The sequence below is a fragment of the Oryctolagus cuniculus genome, chromosome 3, assembly GCF_964237555.1.
Source record: "Oryctolagus cuniculus chromosome 3, mOryCun1.1, whole genome shotgun sequence".
Taxonomy (NCBI): Eukaryota; Metazoa; Chordata; class Mammalia; order Lagomorpha; family Leporidae; genus Oryctolagus; species Oryctolagus cuniculus.
In genome coordinates this window covers 69,020,438-69,041,580 of record NC_091434.1, presented here as the reverse complement: position 1 = coordinate 69,041,580, position 21,143 = coordinate 69,020,438, and the positions used below count along the sequence as shown (strand labels likewise).

The following is a 21,143-nucleotide window of genomic DNA, read 5'->3' as shown; positions in this document are numbered from 1 at the left end:
TAACAGTTTTCTGAAAACTTAGAAAAACTTGTTTGACATTTTTGCTACAGTTCCATTAAACTGGTATTTGAATAACTTTAAAGACAGCTAATTTAGAGTTGAAACTATTTTGATCAATGATCTGATAACAAAGATAAGCTTTGACAGCTTTTGAAACATTTAAGTTTTGTAAGGACATCATTTGTACAGTATTTAAATAAGAATTTAAAGGCACTGAGTTTAGACTATCAGGTTTCCATGGTTACACCTTGCCAAGTTATTTTGTGTATGGTGTAAATAGGTCTGTGAGTCACTGATAATTATTTGTTTTTTTGTTTGTTCTGTTGGTAATTCTGTGTTTAGCTTAGTTTAATACAGTTCACACGGCATGCTCGGGTTTGTGTATATTTTAGTGTTTGTGATTGACAGTGATTGAGCATTTCTTATGGAGTGCTTGCGTTTTTTGTCATAAATGATGTATGTTGGTAAAGTGCTTGAATTGTAAATAAGTTCTTCCTGTATCACTGTTTAATAAACAGGAATTTTTATTCAGAGAAGATTTCTCGATACATTTAAACTGTAAAATTTGGTGAACTCTAGAGCATTTGTGTTAAACAGATTGCACAGCAAACCAAATATGTTTAAATCCTTAAAAATTTAAAGTTACTGAGGTTACCAAGTTCAACATAATCGTTCATGGCTAAAAGTGACATTGGCTGAGTATTATGTAGTAGCAGAATGAAAATAGCATTCTGATCTCACTCTTCAAATAGTGATATGTGACAGTGAGAGTTCCAGGAGCATCCAGTGCAAGGCAGAGCCTTTCTGTAAGGTGACTTCTCCCATCCCACCCTGTGCACAGATGTAAGAACTATCAATAGAGTAATGTGTTTAGAAAGATGAGATTCTCAAAAAAAAAAAAAAAAAAAGCCAGGGTCTTTTATGCCTGTAAATGGAAGAAGAGATTTTCCTTAGCCCTCACCTATTAACTGTCAGCATACTAGCGAGACCCCACCAGGAACTCAGAAAAGCAAAATTGGGCTGTGCATGGTTCATCCTGTTGCGGAGAAGCCTTCCCTCCACCCACTGCTGTCCCGAGAGGCTGGCCGCTTGGTAAAGTACTTCTGCATCTGCATTCTTATTAGATGCTCACGGTGGCCCAGTAAGGAAGGCAAGAAAGGCCCAGTGCTTTGGATAATAAAGCTTTTAAATAGAGGCTCTGGGACCTAACCCAGGAGCTTTGTGAATTACCTACTTTATAGATTATCCAAAGCACATTTGTAAGTGCAGGCTGGTTTCTACTTACTGATTAGTCCATTTTAGAGTGACCTCTTCCTGCAGTCAGGTAGGCAGTGATAGCGGTAACATTTGTGGGCTGCTAACCTTGTGCCGCTTTCAGTGTAGCACGCTGGACAGTTATCATAGCAACCCCGTGAGGAAGATGTTCATATTCCACACTGTTAATAGGTGAGGAAAGTAAGACTTAGAGAATTTAACTAACTTGTCCAAGAAAACCAATATGAACTAGAGAAGGAAACCCAATTTAAACAAAAACTCAAGTAGATATAATTAGGCAGGCACATCTTTTAGAATAAAATCTCAAGGTGTGTTCACAAATGAAAATAAAGTGTTTTTCTTCTTCTTCTTTCTCTCCTTTTTTTTTTTTTTTTAATCAGAGAGGCAGAGAGAGAGGAGGGAGGTGTTTCATCCCCTGGTTTACTACCCAAACGTGCCAAACGGCTGGGATTCCACCATGCTGAAGCCAGAAGCCTGGAGCCAGCCTGAGTCTCCTGCATGGGTGGCAAGGGCCCAACTACCTGCTGCCTCCCAGGGTGCACATTAGCAGGAAGCTGGGATCAGGAGCAGAACAGCCAGAGCTTGAGCCAGGCTCTGGTATTGGATGTGGGTATCCCAAGTGGTGACCCAGCTCTGCATCCAATGCCTGCCCCTGAATGCTTTAAATTCCACACCCCTTTCCCTTTTTTTTACTCCAAAATTTATGGTGTTTTAGTAGACTTTCGGGGGTTTTTCTTTTTGTAGCACTCTGGTAGAAATATAGCTCAAAACATGAATTCAGTGCATGTCACATTAGACAATAAATATGTCTGGGATATTTTTTACATCACATATTTCAGTTCTGTGGCAAAATCGAAGTCTATAATCTAAAAAGGAGATGATGAATTTGTCATTGCACTAGTGTGAATAATCTTGGTCAGCTAACGTTTTCAAATAATGTTGTATTTTCAGGTATGAAAATCAATTTGCTACATACACATGAAGAGTAAACTTTTGTGGGCAAGATAAAATTTAATTCTTAATCTTCAGTACAAAAATAACACCTATAGGAGGGCAGCAGAAGATGGCCCAAGTGCTTGGGCCCCTGCCACACACACGAGAAACCCAAATCAAGCTTCTGGCTCTGGTCTTGGCCAGCCCCAGCTGTTTCCCAGCTGGGGAGTGAACCAGTGAATGGAAAATCTTTTTGTCTCTCCCTCTCTCTACCTCTTTTTTTTTTTTTTTTTTTTTTTTTTTTTTTTTTGACAGGCAGAGTGGACAGTGAGAGAGACAGAAAGGTCTTCCTTTGCCGTTGGTTCACCCTCCAGTGGCCACCGCGGCCGGTGCACCACGCTGATCCAATGGCAGGAGCCAGGTACTTATCCTGGTCTCCCATGGGGTGCAGGGCCCAAGCACTTGGGCCATCCTCCACTGCACTCCTGGACCACAGCAGAGAGCTGGCCTGGAAGAGGGGCAACCGGGACAGAATCCAGCGCCCTGACTGGGACTAGAACCCGGTGTGCCGGCACCGCAAGGCGGAGGATTAGCCTACTGAGCCTAGGCGCCAGCTTCTCTCTACCTTTCAAGTAAAACAACAACATCAACAAAGAAACAGAATACCTAAAATAATAATAATAATAATAGCTCATTGATCATCCATACCTTTAAAAAAAAACAAAAACCCACACTCAAGAGCCAGGTCATCAGCAGCCTTCCATGGAAGCCTGTAGCACTTCAATACATTGCACTTTTCTGCATTCATGCCACAGTTAGGGAGTGATTATTTCTGGTTAAACTACCTACTCAAATTGAATATAAAATTATTTGTGACAACAGAATTATACCAGTACTAAATTCTGCCTTCTGAGAACTAGAACTTTTTTCCTGTACTAAAGAGGCTACTGTGTAGTTTGTTTTTTTTTTTAATAATTTTTTATTATATAAGGTGAACAAATTTCATGTATTTCATATATACAGGTTTAGGAGCATAGTGATACTTCCCACTGTACACTGCCTCCCTCCTACACTTCCACCCTCCCTTCTCCTTCCTTTCTTTTTCTTTTAATTTTTACAATGGCACACTTTCAGTTTATTTTTTAGTCATAAACTTAACCCTCCTGTATTTCTTATTTTTCTGATTGAAAATAACTCCTTGGAACCGGCGCTGTGGCTCACTTGGCTAATCCTCCGCCTGAGGTGCCGGCATCCCATATGGGCAACAGGTTCTAGTCCTGGCTGCTCCTCTTCCAGTCTAGCTCTCTACTGTGACCCAGGAGGGCAATGGAGGATGAGCCAAGTGCTTGGATGCCTGCACCTGCGTGGGAAACCAGGAGGAAGCACCTGGCTGCTGGCTTCAGATCGGCATAGTTCCGGCTGTAGCAGCCATTTGAGGGGTGAACCAACAGAAGGAAGACCTTTCTCTCTGTTTCTCTCTCTCACTGTCTGTAACTCTACCTCTCAAATAAATAAATAAATAAATAAAATCTTTAAAGAAAAAAAAATAACTCCTTGATGAGTGATCTTGGCTTCTGTTGCTTTGACTCTGTAATCCTCAACTGCATAGGCAAATGTGTTGTTTTCCTGAAGCTTTTGCTTTTATGTTTTGTTTTGTTTTTTAAGATGTATTTATTTATTTGAAAAGCAGAGTTACAGAAAAGGAGAGACAGAGAGAGAGACTGAGAGATCTTCCATCTGCTGGTTCACTCCCCAAATGGTCACAGTGGCTGGGGCTTTGCCGGGGCCAAAGCTAGGAGCCTGGAACTCCTCCAGGTCTCCATGTGGGTGCAGAGGCCCAAGCACGTGGCCATCTTTAAAGATTTGTTTATTCAAAAGTCAGAGTTATACAGAGAGAGGAGAGTCAGAGAGAAAGAGAGGTCTTCCATCCAATGGTTCACTCCCCAATTGGCCGCAGCGACCGGAGCTGCGCCCATCCGAAGCCAGGAGCCAGGAGCCTCCTCCGGATCTCCCACGTGGGTGCAGGGGCCCAAGGTCTTGAGCCATCTTCTACTGCTATCCGAGGCCATAGCAGAGAGCTGGATCAGAAGAGGAGCAGCCAGGTCTCGAACCGGTGCCCATATGGGATGCCAGCACTTCATTCAGGCCAGGGTGTTAACCTACTGCGCCACAGCACCAGCCCCAATACGGGATTATTGACCCACCTACCTGCTACCTACTTACCTACCTATCTACCTACCTCCTACCCATGCTCCCTACCACTCCTATTCGCTAATTACAAGGCAGACAAAATTCTCTCAGTTGAAAATACCATTTTAAGACTTACATCCAATGTTTTCTTTTTATTTCATGTCTTTCACTTGGAGTTGTACAATGAAAATATTTTCAGGAAAGCATTAAGATCTAGGGCTTTTTAGTTTATTTTGTTTTTTGCTTTTGGTTTTGCTACTGCAGTTTGGGTCGAAGCTCTGAGCTATCATATCAATTGTTTGGTTATACAGCAATAACTTTAAATGGCTCATCAAAAAGAGATGACAGCGCTGTGGTGTAGCAGGTAAATGGGCTGCCTGCATTGCCGGCAAGACTTGGCTGTTCCACTTCCAATCCAACTCTCTGCTATGGCCTGGGAAAGCAGTGGAAAGTGGCCCAATTCCATGGGTCCCTGCACCCACATGGGAGACCCGAAAGAAGCTCCTGGCTCCTGGTTTTGGATTGGTCCAGCTCCGGCCATTGTGGCCATTTGGGGAGTGAACCAGCAGATGGAAGACCTCTCTCTCTCTTTCTGCCTCTGCCTCTGCCTCTCTGTAACTCTACCTTTCAAATAAATAAATATTCTAAAAAAAAAAAAAAAAAAAAAAAAAAGGAGCAGAGGAGAGGAGGGGAGAAGGGACAGGAGAAATAATATATGGGACAGATACTTAACCTAGGAATTCAGATGCTGCTTGGGATACCCATATCCCTTATCAGAGTGCCTAGATTCATGTCCTGGTTCTACTTCCAATTCCAGCTTCCTGCTAATGCACTCCTGGGAGGCAACAGTAATAGTCTCTGCCACCAATATAAAAGACCCAGAATGAGTTCCTGGCTCCTGGCTTTGGCCTAGCCCAGCCTAGGCAGACTGTTATAGGCATTTAGGAAATGAACCTATGAATGGAAGATCTCGCTTTCCCTCTCTGCCTTTCAAATGGATAAAATAAATTAATTGAAACCCTGAGGCTTATAGATCAATTTAAAAAAGAACAGCCAACACTATTCCTAGAGCCTTCTCCATATAGATTTCAGTTGACACCATTATAAGATGAACACGAAAATTACAGTTTCCAAATACTTTAATACAATTTAAAAATACTCATTAAATCTGTGCATTTTATAATAACCTATAAGTCCCCACATCTGTTACTGGGTATTTTCATCCAAATAGTTAATATTTTGAGTAGTATTTTATATACAGTAGTATTTATGAGTAGTCTGGCCATAGCTATAAGAATTAAAGAATTTTTTTAAAAACTGGTAATTTTTTTGAATTCCATGTGTGATTTCTGTGAATTGCTCTTTCTGATTCCTATGTGTGTGTACATTAATATGAAGTTGTTTTATTTTCTTCTTCTTTAACCAAAGCATGTGAGGTAGTAAGAATGTTTCTTGTGAGAAACTTGAGGAAGTTGAAATTTGCCAGATGTTTCGTGCTAACCCAGAAGTGTGCATTCCTTGGGTCCCGGCACTGTGCAAAATTCTTTCCTATTACTTTGACGGAGCCTTGCTTTTGGTTCACTTTGGTGTTATGCTTGTACTCTGATCAGAGCTTGTCTTTTATTCTGTGTTTAAACGATATTACGGCATCCAGAAAATCTGGCAAAGAAAATGATATTTTGATGACATTTCTCACAGGGCTCAACTGGAATGAATTATTACATTTTAACCATGACCCTAATAAACAGCTCCTTTATTTTGCCTGGAAAGACACAATATTTCTTTGTCCAGGAAGTTGCCTGAGTATATGTATTGTCGAAGTGCTAAAAAGCTGCTTTTCTCTAAACTTTAGCTGAGAGACAATGGGATTTGCTAAGTGTATAGTATTGCAGCATGACTCAATATTTTATGCTTATTAAGGCGATTTTGAATTTTGAAGTACACGTTTTAAAAATCTTAAATGGGGAAATTTCATGCCATAGTCCTGTTTCCCTGTGCTAGTCATCGCTGTGTAAGTTCCACTCATCCACCAAATGATCTGCTTTTAGTTTTAGTCTTTTGAGTTTTTGCTGTAATCTTTGGCATCCTTCTCCCAGCTATAGTTGAGCCGACCTAAAGGAATTTTTCTCTGCGCCCACAAACAGGAGTCTACATTACTAAATAGGAATGTTTCTTGATCTGCGTTTCTAGAGTAGGTTGAGGTGTTTTTGTTTCCCAGGAGGAGAGGAATGCTTCTTGTTTAAATATCAATCCCTCAAATAAATATGTAAATGCTTAAATGAATAAATGTGGATCCTTGGGTGCTAGTGATGTGCATTCATGACTAATCACATATTATCAACTTTAAAAACTTTTCCAAGAACTGTAATGAATTGTTTTCCTATGGGATTCCTGAACCTGTCGTTGAGGTTATACTCTCTCATTACTGACAACATTTTTGAGAAGAAGAGGGATGTAGCATGGAGCCAGCTTCCTGACGGAGCCTTGGGGAAGGTCATGCTTTGCTGTGACCTGGGCACCGCTCTTGAATGTTGTTATTATTGGAAGCGGGTGCCCTGCGGCTGCTACCCTTCCTCTCCCCAGAAGCACTCCGTGACTGGCTTTCCCGTTCATCTTTTCTAGAACCGCCGCTCCCAAGTTTTGGGTTACAGCTTCATGATGAGTTCTGACCTCCATAGAGTGGTGTCTGTCTCACCTGCATTTGACTGCTTAGCTTTGCTGATGGCAGCGTCCCTACTTGAGGAGAAGGATGACTCTTCATGGACATTTCCAACTTAGATCATTGAAGAACCAGGATGAACTTTTACAGTTCAGGATAAAAGGGAGCTGTGACTTTGTTGTCACTTAAAATATTTTACACCTTTCTCTTTTATTTCTGTGGAATTTTTGATACTATTTTTGAGGCCATAGCTATAAACAACTTCAAGGACAACACTGTAGGATGTCCAGCAGAATCTTTGCTTCAGACAAGTATTTATGCCAGCATGTTTTAGCCTCCACTCTGCTTTATTTTGAACATTGAAGAAAAGGAGCAGTTTTCCAGCACCTGCACACCAACTGGGCTTGCATCCTCTTTAGTGATGTTGTTTAATAAACACTACAGCTTTATCATCCACAGCCTGTTTCCAAATGCTGTTAATTAGGCCCCCCAAAAAAGGGGGTTTCTGGGTTGGTGAAACAGATCTCTGTAACGGCATCTAAGCTTGGAATCCAGGAAGCAGTGGTGTATGGTGTCCATATCCATGATTTCCTGAATCGGAGAAAAAGTGTGGAAAGCATCTGGGGAAAAGGAGGCTCTTTACCAGCTTGTTTCCTGTAAGTTCAATTGGAAGACCTTGTCTGTGCAAATAGATTTCAAAATAGAGCCTGCCCTTTGACTGTCTCCATAATTACATGGCTCGCTCTGTATTTTACTTGGCAGCCAGAGCAGTTAACCCCTGGAAGGAAGGGGCTTGATGGCATGCCCAGCTTGGCTTCCCAGACATGTCCATGAGAATGAATAAACCACTGTTTGGAGAAGCTCACAGCTAAAAACACACTAGTCTTCAACTCAACTGGAGCTCTTTTAAAATAGGTTTCATAATGTTTATTATGACTGGTTAAAAACCTTAACTTGGTCCTCACTGTGTAGATTACAGAGCCGCATTAATTGTTCTAAAAAAGTAGGGAGCTGGGTGAGTCCCTTGTTGCTTTGATGTAATCAACATCTGTCAACAGAATGAATTTGCTTTTGTTTCATTTCAAGGGCCCTTGTCCTTCAGCTTTGCCCAATCAGTATCTGCTTCAGCCTGGGGCATTCCCTAGTTGTGTGGGGTTATTTTTTTTCTCCCTTTAACAAATGCACAGGTTATTTCTTGTGAAATGTGAAACTCTTCTGCCTTTCAGTTGCCTTTAAGGGGAAGGAACCTTTAAGTCTTTCTCACTCAGTGGCAAGACATGTACATCTGAGTGCTACTGAGTTATAAAAATCAGAGAGTTCTGTCGAGTGGTGCGGACTATTTAATTTTTTTTCACAAACTTTGTGCAAGTTATGAAACCCGTCAAGTGAACAGTCAGTGTTTTAGGTCAAGAAATGCAAGGCACAGAGGCATTTGCAGTGTTGCTGGGACTGGAAGCACACGGTGCTTTATGAGCTTGTACTCCACTGGGTCATTGGTTGTCTTTCCTGACGGGTGATCTCTCTGTAGCTCTAAATCAGCACCTTGAGAATGTTTTCCTGTGGTTCAGTCCCTTCTGAGCCCACTGTGGGAGGCAACATTGGTCAACAGAAGTGTATCAGACTGCTGGCATAAAGTTGCTTTTTGGAGGGCTAATGTATTATTTAAGCAGATCATTCAGTTTAAAATAAAACTTATCAATGAGTGTAAGAGCCATATTTGAAAATGAATTAGCAAAACACTGTTGTTTTCTCTCTTGGTGATCATAAATTATTTAAATCTGGCAGGCATTCCTCCCTCCATCCAAAATAATTGCCTCCATTTGTAAAATCAATTAGATGTTAATATGCTATAAATAATAGTTTTGTTACTAGACTTTGGCATTTGCTGATCATTATGAAAAAAATACATTGAGTAAGACATTTTACAGGGTGTCTTGTAAATGATTTCTTCTCTGTGGCTGCTATGGTTATCGAATGTAGAGTAGCACCAGGCTACCTTGCTGTGCTGTTTTCTACCCAGATATTTGATCCTTCTGCAATGTAAGGTCGCTGAGGGTTGATGGCACGCTGCAGGGAGAAAGTGCTTCCTTGGAAACGTATGAGGAAAAATATAGGTGTTGGTAGCCCACACTTGAGTACAAATGGGCTTCGTTCAGTTTTACCACTGCTTAAAATAATAAGCATTTTAAATTTCTTTCTCTTTGAAAGTTCATTCAGATCTCTCCCTTAAAAAGACTTGTTGACCAAAAGAAAACTCACATTTTCCAGGGTAAAATCAGCTTAATTAAGGGTCATTAGTAAAGGTGCACCTAGACACGCAGGGTTCGGTGGGTGAAATGGAAGCGTTTCATTATGTGGTATAGAATGCGTGCGCAGATAACAATTAAAATGGACCCTGAGTAAGAGGCCAATAAAGATAGGGCAGGTTGTGCACAACAACATGAGTTATTTCAAATGCATTCATTCCTCCATCGTACTCGTAGTCTGTAACCCCGCTTTGCAGACTTAATCTGTAAAGGGAATAAAAACAACTTTTAGAAATTGATGTTATTACCAAGTATGAAAATATATAAAACCATAACTTAGACTTACATCCTTATCACACATCCAGAATATGGAAAGCATGCAGCAGGGTCCGGAGGACACGTGGCAGTTTCCAGAGATCGTCAGTGTGCTCCTCCGTGTTGTGAAAGAGGCATTTGCCTGTAATGTTCAGTGTTGGCTGCAAGTAGGCACTGATAGAATTTTTGTGGCACTGGCAATAATTCATATTATTACCTTTGGTAACAAAAAATATTCTAGTGTTCATCACGAATAACACACGGATTTACTGCCCAAGCATAAACACTCCCTTGAGCTTCTCTCTAGGACTCAGCAGTGGCCCGCCCTACTGTGACGATCTCTCAAGATCAGAAGAGTGCAAAGCAACCCTTTGCTGCTCTTGGCTCTCCCACTCTCCTAAGGGCTCTGAGGATTCCCCTTGTCATCTCCTAAACATCAAGATAGTCTGCCTACCCCTTGCAGAAATTGGTGTGCACCTGCATCATGTATGCCCAGGATGGCTTTACCAAAAGGGTACACTGTGGTTCTGAGTGAATGACAGTACTAAGAACACAGAGAAGACAGCACAGGGCTGATGGGACCTGGCTGGGATTCTTGTCTAAGGATTGTCATCATGCATCACATGAGTTGTAACATTGATGGAAACGTGTTGGATGTTAGATGTAGGTATAAGGTATCAGCAACGCCTTTATAAAGAAATGAGGGTCAGGCATTTAGCCAAGGGTTTAAGATGCCTGCAATCCATATCAGTGTGCCTTGGTTTGATCCCTGACTCTGGCTCCTGACTCAAGCTTCCTGCTAATGCAGACCCTGGGAGACAGCAGTGATGGTGCAGGTCATTGGATCCTTGCCATCTAGATGGGAGATCTGGATTGAGTTCCTGACTCCCAGCTCCAGCCTGGCCCATCCCTGGCCATTGGAGGTATTTGGTCAGTGAACCAGTGGATGAGAGTTCTTTCTCTGTTTGTCTTTCTGTTTCTCCCTCTCTTGTTGCCTCTCTCCCCCTCCACCCCTCCCTCTCCCCTCCTTCAAACAAATAAATAAATTATATATATATATATATATATTTTTTTTTTACAGGCAGAGTTAGAGAGAGAGACAGAAAGAAAGGTCTTCCTTCTGTTGGTTCACCCCCCGAGGCGCACTGCGCCGATCCGAAGCCAGGAGCCAGGTGCTAGGTGCTTCCTCCTGGTCTCCCATGTGGGTGCAGGGCCCAATGACTTGGGCCATCCTCCACTGCCTTCCCAGGCCACGGCAGAGAGCTGGACTTGAAGAAGAGCAACCAGGACAGGACCGGCGCCCCAACTGGGACTAGAACCCAGAGTGCCAGCACAGCCTAGTGAACTGTGGCGCCGGCCCAAAGTACAGTTATCTCTTAGTATCCATCGTGAATTGGTTCCAGGACCCCATGGATGCCAAAATCTGCAGATGCTCAAGAGCCCTATGTAAAATGGAGCAGTATTTGTATATAACTGTGCATGTTCTCCTGTATACTTTAAAATATCTCTCAATTACTTATAATAGCTAACAAAATTTAAATGCTATGTAAAAGTTCATACTGTATTGTACAGGGAATAATGATAAGAAAATACATCTGTACATGTTGAGCACACATGTAATTCTCTCCGTGGCTGCTTGACTACATGAATGTAGAATGTGCAGGTGTGGAACTGGGGGATAGAGAGGGGTGGCTCTATATAAAATCTCAACAGACCTTTTCTAAAATATATAAAATCTTACATAAGATCTCATACTTAAATAGAAAATCTTATATAAAATCCTATACTTATATAAAAATCTCAGCAGATCTAGTTCAGATATTGTGGTTTGGGTATCCTTTCTGTAATGCTGAATATAGTGTGGGCTGGAAGTTTTAATTTTGCTCATTCTCTAATTCGTAATTATTAATTAAAACATAAACATGGTTGGAATCCCCCTTTTTTTGTTTGCCACATTAACTGGGAGACTCCTATCTTTCAAAGGTTCCATAATTTACCCATTTCTTCATTTCACCTGTGAAAACACTAGACCCCATTGGCTTGTAATGAACAGTTGTGGATTAAACGCCGTGTGGGACCTTGTTATTCTGCTACCTTATGACAACATTGATAGGGTGTCTTTAATCAGATTGAAAAAAGAGATTTCACTTCAACTACAAAAGCATCTTATGAAAGTGGAATTGCTGAGTGCACTACAGAACGGTGATTGTCAACAGATTGGATTTGTTCAGGCTGTGTTCCTGATGTGTGGGAGTGTGCCGTCCAGGCGTGTGGGTATGCCGCGTCGTTCCAGCAGTGAGCCTGCCCTCTGGCAGGACAGGTAACAGTGATCATCCTAAAAGTGAATGTCTCAAAAGCCTCATCCAGATATCCTAGTAGTGGTCTGATGACTTCAAGTTCAAGTACATAGAAAAGATTTCCCCTGTGGTGACTCTGTACTTGATAATACTGATAAAGAAGATCTCTCTTTCGTGTAATCAGTCACATTGAGGAAAATTTTCATGAGTCCTAAAATTAATCAAATGCTCCAACATCCCATTGCCTGGGATGGAGCATGACAAATGGTAGTGCTAAGGGACCTCACAAAGTAGGAAGTCCAGCTCCCTCATTTGGCTAAGCCTCTCTGTGAAGTGCTGAGCACAGAGCTTGGCACCTGTAAGCTCTGGGTCAGTGTCTGCTGTCACTGTAGCTGCTTCAGGTCGTGCAGCCAGCTCTTGGCAGGAGCGGCAGAACTTCAATTTCAAGGTGCCGTGCAGTGCTCTGTGTCTCTGGCCCTTCCTTCACCATTGAAAGCATGTCTGATGCAGTCTCACGTATTTGCTGGATTGCCTGTTGTCTCTCGTACCACAAGAATGTATGCTCCATGAGGCCAGGGAGTTTGTTACCATGTTCACCACTGTATTCCTGTGTCCAGAGCATGAGATGAATCCTGTAAGTTCATTAATTGTTGAGTGAAAGAATTTAGAGGCCCTTAGAGGCCCCACAGGTAAATATGTTGAAGAGTGGAAAAGGAAAAGAAATGAGCATTTATGGGACACATTTTTAAATGATGATTTACATATAAGAGTACTTCAAAAAGTTCATGCAAAATGGGGTTATTAAAGGTTTATTTGAGTACAAAAATATTTTGAAATTTATGTCTCATAATTTGTTTCATAATAAACATTTTCCAAGAACTTTTTTTCTTTGAAAAGCAGACACAATGAGAGTCAAAGATCATCCATCTGTGGGTTCACTCCCCCGCTGTGCAGCAATAGCCAGGGCTAAGCCAGGCCAAAGCCAGGAGCCCAGAACCCAACCTTCCACATGGGTGGCAGGGTCTCAGCTATTTGGGCCATCACCTTCTGCCTCTCAGAGCACACATGAACAGGAAGCTGGAGTCAAAAGCAGAGCCAGGATTTGAACCCAGGCACTCTGAGATGGGATGCATGTATCCTAAACTGCTCTGCCGAATTCCTGCCCCCCAAGAACTCTGAAGACCTCATTACATGCATGGATTTCTAAATTTTTGTACCAAAATAAACTTATCCTTTAATTCATTTTCTTAACCACTGTAACATTTTTTAATTTTTAATTTTTATTTTATTTAAAAGGCATGGTGACAGCCAGAGAATCTTCCATTTGGGAGTTCACTCCCCAATTGCCCACAACAGCCAGAGCTGGGCCAGGCTGAAGCCTGAAACCTGAAACTCAATCTGGGTCTCCCACATGGGTGGCAGAGACCTGAGTACTTGATCCATAAACCGTTGCCTCCCAGGATTTGCATTAGCAGGAACCTGGCATCCAGAGTGGAGCTGGGACTTGAACCCAGGCCCTCTAGTGTGGGGTGTGTGTCCCAAGGAGTATCTTAACCACCATGCCAGATGACTGTCTTTTACTTCATTTTCTACATGGGATGCCGGTGCTTCAGGCCAGGGCATTAAACCACTGTGCCACCGCACTGGCCCCTGAACTTTGGGTTAAAGCACTGTTGTTCCAGCTTCTCTTTGTATTCAGTTGATTAATACTGGGCATAATGCACACTTTCCTCAGGAGGAAAACCTGTGTGTCTTGTAAGTGGCTGCTTCTGTTCACCCTTCACTGAAGCATGGTCTGGTTGGCAAAGGGAGCTTGACCAAAGAGCATGGATGAATGAAATCAAGCTGTCACCACTTTGGGGGGAAATGACTTAATCATCATTCTAACAATAATTTTGTGTGCCTTTTACATTTTCTGGTATCTCCATGTGTCCACTTATTTTTTCCTTGGGCCTGAGAGAGAAGTAAATACCCTTTTTGTTTAAGATTTTATTTATTTGAGAGAGAGTTACAAGCAGAAAGAGGGAGAGACAGCTCTTCCACCTGCTGGTTCATTCCCTAAATGGATGCAACAGTTGGAGCTGAGCAGATTCAAAGCCAGGAGCTAGGAACCAGGAGCTTCTTTCGGGTCTCCCACGCAGGTACAGGAGCCCAAGTACTTGGGCCATCTTCCAGTGCTTTCCCAGGCCATTAGTAGGGGGCTGGATTGGAAGTGGAGCAGGGGCCAGTGCTGTGGCATAGTGGGCAGCCTGCAGTGTCAGTATCCCATATGGACACTGGTATGAATCCTTCTGATCCAGCTGTCTGCTATAGCTTGGGAAAGCAGTAAAAGATGACCCAAGTGCATGGGCCCCTGCACTCATGTGGGGGACCTGGAAGAAGCTCCTGGCTCCTGGCTTCTAATCTGCTTGGCTTTGGTTGTTGCAGCCATCTGTGGAGTGAATCAGCAGATGGAAGACCTTTTTCTCTGTCTCTCCCTTTCTCTGTCTGTAACACTACCTCTCAAATAAAGAAATCTTTAAAAAAAAAAAAAAAAAAGATCAGCCAGAACTTGAACCAGTGCCCATATGGGATGCCAGTGCTGCAGGCAGAGGCTTAGCCTACTATACCACAGCACTGGCCCCTCCTTTGTGGAGGCCATCCCATCTGCCTTTGTATGCCTCTGTAACAGTTCATAAGAACTCAGGGTTCTTACGGAGATTACTGCGCCAACATATGTAAAGTGCCGTGTACGGTAATTGACCACATAGTACTAGAAGCTAGCATGGAGCCCATGTTTCTTTCCCAAACTTTTGGAGCATTCAGGAAGGAACAGTTGTTTCTTGGGCATCTGCTGCATGCAGGGCACTGCCAGATTCCTATTCCAATTAATTCTCAACTGAGACTCAAAAGAGGAAACTTGTTCAGGGCCCCAAGCTAACAAATGGTAGGGCTGAAACCACCAAAGTCCAGGCTTCGGCCTTCCAATGATGTGCTTTTCTTGGGACACTGCCCTGTCCCTTGTATATCCATTGACAATCTGAGTGAAGGAAGGAAGAAGGGAGGGAGGAAAGAAGGCAGGGAGGAACGAACTCCATAGCCAGAACAGGTTTATTTGGAGGCAAACCAGAGAGGGACCTGTGAGAGTGGTGGAGCGCTACCCTCACACAGATTAGGCGTTTAGATAGGCAGGGCTGTTTTCAGTAGGTGGGCTAAGCTGGTTTACAGGTGTTTTTCAAACTAGGTGGGTGTGGGCTAATGGTTGAGGAAGAACGCAGCGGGTTGGGATCTGCCCTCAGTCACTGAGGCAAGGAACTGAAAAGCGGTGGGGTGCTTTAGATCTGCTTTCATTCTTGCTCCATCAATCATGAGGGAAATACCATATTTCAGCAACTACAGAATAAATGACTGCCTCTATGAAGCAACTTTTTTTTTAAAGAAAATATATTTATGGCCTTTTGTGTGGTGTTTGGAATTGTTTGAAATACAAAGGCACTTCAAAATGTTCATGAAAAAAATAGAATGAAAAGATACTTTAATTTTCATGCAAAAAAATTGAAACCCATGCATAGTTTTTTCAGAATATACATTTTTTTCATGAGCTTTTTGAAGACTTCTATGCAGAGATTTCAAAAATTTTTTGCACCAAAATAAATGAATTTAATTCCATTTTCCACAAACTTTTTGAAACACTCTCACAGTACCCAAGTACGTCTGTAAGTTTGGTTCAACAATATTGTGTCATTGCGGAGGACACTTGGTGTGGTAGTTAAGATGTCCACATCTCATAGTAGGATGCATGAGTTTGAGACCCAGCCCTGCCTCTAATTCCAGCTCCCTACTAATGTGCACCCTGGGAGGCAGCAGATGATGGCTCAGATAGTTGGGTTCCTGGAGGTGTAGGAGACATGGGTGGAGTTCCCAGCTGCTGGCTTCAATTTGACTCAGCCCCAGCTGTTGGAGGTATGTGGGGAGTGAGACAGCAGATGGGAGGACTCTCTTTGTTCTTCTGCCTTTCAAGTAAAATAAATAAATATTTTAAGAAAAAAAAAACATATTAGCTGCCAACATTTTGGTGTAGCAGGTAAAGCCACCTCCTGTGATGCTGGAATCCCATTTGGGTGCTGGTTCATGTCCTGGCTGCTCCACTTCTGATCCAGTTCCCTGCTAATGGCCTGAGAGAGAAGCAGGTGACCCAAATGTTTGTCATTTGAGGAGTGAACCAGCAGGTAGAAAATCTCTGTCTCTCCCTTTCTCCATCTGTAATTCTGGCTTTCAAATAAATCTTTTTTATTGAGTTTCATAATCACTTCTCTTTTAATTAATTAATTTTTATTTATTGACAAACAGTAATTGTACAATTATGGGGTACAATAGTTTGATACATGCATACATTGTAATGATCATATTAGGATAATTAACACCCATTGCTTCATATATTCTAGGTTTATTTGTAGTGTGAACATTCAGAAGTCTTTCTTCTAGCCATTTAGAAAAGTACAGTATGTTATTGTTAACTGTTACTACCCTACTGTGCAATAGAATGCCAACAGGATTGTTTTTACAGTAAGGAAAGAAAGTACTTTTTTAATTCAATAAAAGTAAAACTTTCTGAGGTTTGGCTTACCTATATATATGTATTTTTTTGAGGGAGTTAACTTTGGAGAAGAACCCAAGAATGGCACATCTTTTGTGAGCACTTAGACATTACTGTAGCTTATGATACATAGATAATGTCCTCCACTTAGTACATTAAAATGACATAAATCTCCCCCATCAAGCATTACTATTAATTCTCATTATCCAACTCTTTGAGCACAGAGGTTCTGCATGGGAAGTAAGTGCACAGTGACGCGTGTTATTAATTTAACAATTAACACCCTTATGTACGACATCAGTGATTACCCGAGGCTCATGACATGAGCTGCCTAGGCTAAGGAAGCCTTTTGAATCCACAAACTTCTTCAGTATTTAGACAAGTCCATAAGCAAAGTGGAAGTACTCTCCTCCCTTTAGAGAAAAGTGCATCCTTCTTTGATTGCCAAGTCTCTCTGTTGGGGTCTCACCCACAGAAGCCCTTCATGGAGGACACTTTTTGCCACACTGTTTCCATGCCTGACATGCTCTCGTGGAAATAAATAAATCTTTAAAATAAAACAAAAACAGTATTAGTGAAATGAAACTTATGACACTGACTCATTGACCATAGGGGTTTGTTTGCATCTGTAGTTTTTCCTGGCTCCATTGGCGATCCTGAGTGTTGGGGCTATACTCACCTGCAGTTCCTGTTTGCCCTGTGTGTCACAGCTGCAATGCTACTCTGTGCCACTAGCTCGCAAACGCTGTGTGCCTCAGGACCACTGAGGGCTTGTTGTCATGCAGATTACTGACCTCCTCCCCAGTTTCTGAGTCGGTAGATCAAGGAGGGGCCCACGAAGTTGCATGTTTTTCCCATGTGGTGCTGATACTGCTGATCTGGGAGCTACCTTTTGAGAATGAGTGCTCTAGACCAGGAGAGGGCAAATTTCTGCTGTTAAAGGCCAAGCAGTGAATGTTTTGGTCTTTGTAGGCCATATGGTCTGTTACAACCACTCAGCTCTACCCACCATAGCTCAAAATCAGTCCTAGACCATTGTAAATGAGTAAGTCCAGAAAACTTTTATTTTGGGGCCCTGAAATCTGAGTTTCTTATAACTTAATGTGTTACAAAATGTTCTTTTTCCTCTGATTGTTTTCCAACCATTTATAAGTGTAAAAACTATTTTTAGATCTTGGTCTGTATAAAAACAAGTAACAGGGCTAGTGTTGTGTCAGTGGGTTAAGCCACTGCTTGCAATGCCAGTATCCCATATGAGTGCTGGTTCAAGTCCCAGCTGCTCTGTTTCCATCCAGTTCCCTGCTGATAAACCTGGGAAGGCAGTGGAGGGTAGCCAGCCTACCTCCACCCACTTGGGAGACTTGAGTAGAATTCTAGGCTCCTGGCTTTGGCCTGGCCTAGCTCTACATGTGGCAGCCATTTGGGGACTGAATCAGCGCATGGGAGTCCCCTCTTTCTTCTCTCTCTTTCAAATAATCTCAAAAAAATAAAATATCAGGCCAGATTTAACCCTTGGGTTGTAGTTGACCAATCCTGCTAATGTAGCTGTGACCTGTTGGGGATTTTAAAAAGCTATTATTCTATTATTTTTTTAAAAAATATTTATTTGAAAGGCGGAGTTACAGAGAGAAGAAGAGGAGAGGGAGAGAGAGCGAGTGCCTGTATCCACTGGTTTACTCCCCAAATGGCCACAACAGCCAAGGCTGAGCCAGGCTGAAGCCAGGAGCCTGGAACTCCATCCAAGTCTCCCAAATGGGTGCAGGGTCCCAACCACTTGGGTCATCTTCTGCTGCCTTCCAGGTGCATTATCTGGAAACTGGATCAGAAGTGGAGCAGCCAGGACTCAAACTGGCTCAAATGGGATGCTGGCATTGCAGGCAGAGGCTTAACCTGCTGAGCACAATGCTGGCCCCTAAACTATTCTTTTAATTATACAAGTAATGCAAGTGGATGCTTTAAAAAACCTAACACATAGAAGAAAATAAAATGAATCAAAAAGTGTTCCTCCCCATTTCCAGCCTCAATCACATGCTCCAGAAATTGCCCTCAATTTATAGCCATGTACAAGTATATATAAATGTATAAGCTCTTTTTATATTACTGAGCTTCTTATGCATATTGTTGAGCATTTGCTTTTTTCCCCAACAATTATTATGATCTCTTTCTGTATCAATTTATGGAGATGGTTTAGCTTTTTTTATTTTTATTTATTTTTTTATTTGAGAGACAAATAGAAAGGAAAACAGTTCACACCTACTGGGTCACTGCCCAAATGCCCACAATGACCTGAGCTGAGCTGGGCTAGGCCCAGAACCAGGAGCCAGGAACTCAATCCAGGTCTCCTACGTGGATGGCAGAAAAGCAATTACTTGAGTCCTCACCATTGTCTCTGCGGGTCTGCACTGGTGAGAATCTGGGGTCAAGAGCTAAAGCAGAGTGAAGCCCAGTCTAACCCGCTGTGATGTGGGACATGGGTGTCTTAGCCGTTAGGCTCAACATCCAGTCCTAGTTGATTCTCTTTTAATGCTCCAGAGATATCTGTTGTGTAGATACAAGGGTACTTCCAAAAGTTTGTGGAAAATGAAGTTTATTTTAGTGCAAAAACTTTTGAAATCCACATAGTTGTCCTATACCATGCATTTTCCACAAACTTTTTGAGATCTCTTCATATACCACAATATATTTCATGGTTTCTGTTGCTGTTTCTCATTTGGAAACATGTGGGTTGTTTCTTGTTTTATTCTACCACGAGCAAGGCTGCCGTAAGGGTCCATCCCCGTCTCTCATTGTCTGTTAGCTGCAGGATAAAGTCCTAGGAGATGAATTGCAAAGGATATGTGCATGAAAATGTCGATAGATGTCTGTAAATACCTGTGGCAGCTACTTAGGACCGTATGTTGATTTTTCCCTCAGGATCACCTCTACATTTTTGCTATTTGGTCTTTATCTGCCTGGAACATTCATCACAATGAATTTCAGTATAATGCCTCGCTGCACATGAACTTAACACAGAGTAGTAATCCTATGGAGGGCACAAAGTGCAGCTGGCAATTTGTCCGTGATTCTTGAAAGGAAAACGGCTTTAAAGAGTATAAAGCCATCAAAACAGTGCCCTGAATCTAGGGTCATCCTGGACATGGCCGCATAAGGTAGCACAGCAGAAATTGTTCTTTTTATAGATCGGTGCACAGCAGATGTTTCTATATGTTTGTTTCCCATTAGATTAGATTTTCCATTGTGAAGCGTCTCTGTAAACATAGTATTAGCTAATAAATATTCTGCACTCCTATTGTACTAGAACTCAGAACGCTGCTGCTTTCTTTTCTATTTGGAGCTTTTCCTTTTTGAGTCCACAAAGGATTAGAATAATGAGTTAATAGACAACACCACAACATCTTAAAGTGCAGAGCTATGCTAGTTTTTTTTTTTTTTTTTAATTAAAGTATGTCTGTTTTTGCTCATAGGTTGTCAGAGAATTTTCTCTTCACCACTCAATCATATCTACTTACACAAGCAGTCAAGCAATCAACAAAGAAGAAATTTCTTCTTCCGGAGACAAAGAAATGTCTCGCACAGTGTAGTTTGGCCGGCTGTGGTTTCTTCAGCTCATCCAGTCCCCAAGGTACGGTGTGGCCGCTTATCTCCCGCCTTTCCCAGCCAGCACAGATGACTGCCGAAGCCATCAAACGTCTTCACACATTTGATTTCTGGACCATTCAGTCACAATTTAAAAACTTGATTTGTGATTTTAAATTGTGATGCGAGAAGTTTTAACATCCTGTAGTTCTACAGCATTAATTTTTAAAACTGAAACTCTGAATTTACAATTACTTAGCTTATTTAGGATTAAAGTTTCTATCGTAGAATTTTTTTATATTGAATTTCTAACATGAAAGAAAAGCCACACACACAGAGTTCCCTAACTTTCTTTGAGGGAAAAAACTTGATTATTCAACTGGGGTGATTCTAGAGCGATTACTTGAAACTAATACACTAGATGGCTGTTTTAAAGCCTGCTCTTAAATTTTCCATATTATTAACGCTGCTGTCTTTGAATCATCCTCTAGAGTAAGTTAAATGAGTCTCTTATCTCAGAGTATTCTTGCTTTTTTTTTTTCAGAGAGTACAATTCTGTAGATAGAGTCTACCCATTTTTCAAAATGCAATGTAAAGGAGATGTGTGAGTTCTTTAGGAAGGAGAATAGCTAAAAGAAATTCAGATTTGTCATAAAAATTGCCTGATTTCTTCCTTTTATGTATTTTTCCCCACTGAGCCCACGTTAACGTTAAGTATGTTATACTTCCTCAAAGTAAATGGCCCATTTCTGTGGCAAGAGCAGGTGAAACAGAAGGGCCCCCAGAGCCCAGCACATGTTCCAAGTTCAACTGAGGCCTGGCCCTCACAGTGAGAGCCAGCATTTGGTATTAGCCACAAAATGGACATTATTTTTCCTTACTAGAAAAGGAAAGAAAGTCTCCGGGCAGGTGAGTATGTTGTTTTAGACACTGTAGACAATTTCAGTGGCAACCCACCAGCCCCTCTCCTCTGCCTATACTTGTCACCTGGCCCCATCACAAAGCAGAGTGGAGACGAGAACACATGCTCTCTGAGGGAGACCTGGTGGGTGTTAGCTGGCACTGGTGGGGTAGCC

At 42.0% G+C, this 21,143-nt stretch overlaps 1 protein-coding gene across 5 annotated transcripts in view; it reads left to right on the top strand.

Annotated features, from left to right (window-relative positions):
• The window catches only part of METAP1D (methionyl aminopeptidase type 1D, mitochondrial), a 99,238-nt gene that overhangs the window by 61,293 nt on the left and 16,802 nt on the right, over positions 1-21,143 (top strand). For all 5 annotated transcript variants that reach the window (XM_017342930.3, XM_002712288.5, XM_070070689.1 and 2 more), the window contains one exon: positions 19,956-20,113. In XM_017342930.3, the coding sequence (XP_017198419.2) occupies positions 19,956-20,113 (158 nt within the window). The remainder of the gene's footprint in view (positions 1-19,955; positions 20,114-21,143) is intronic.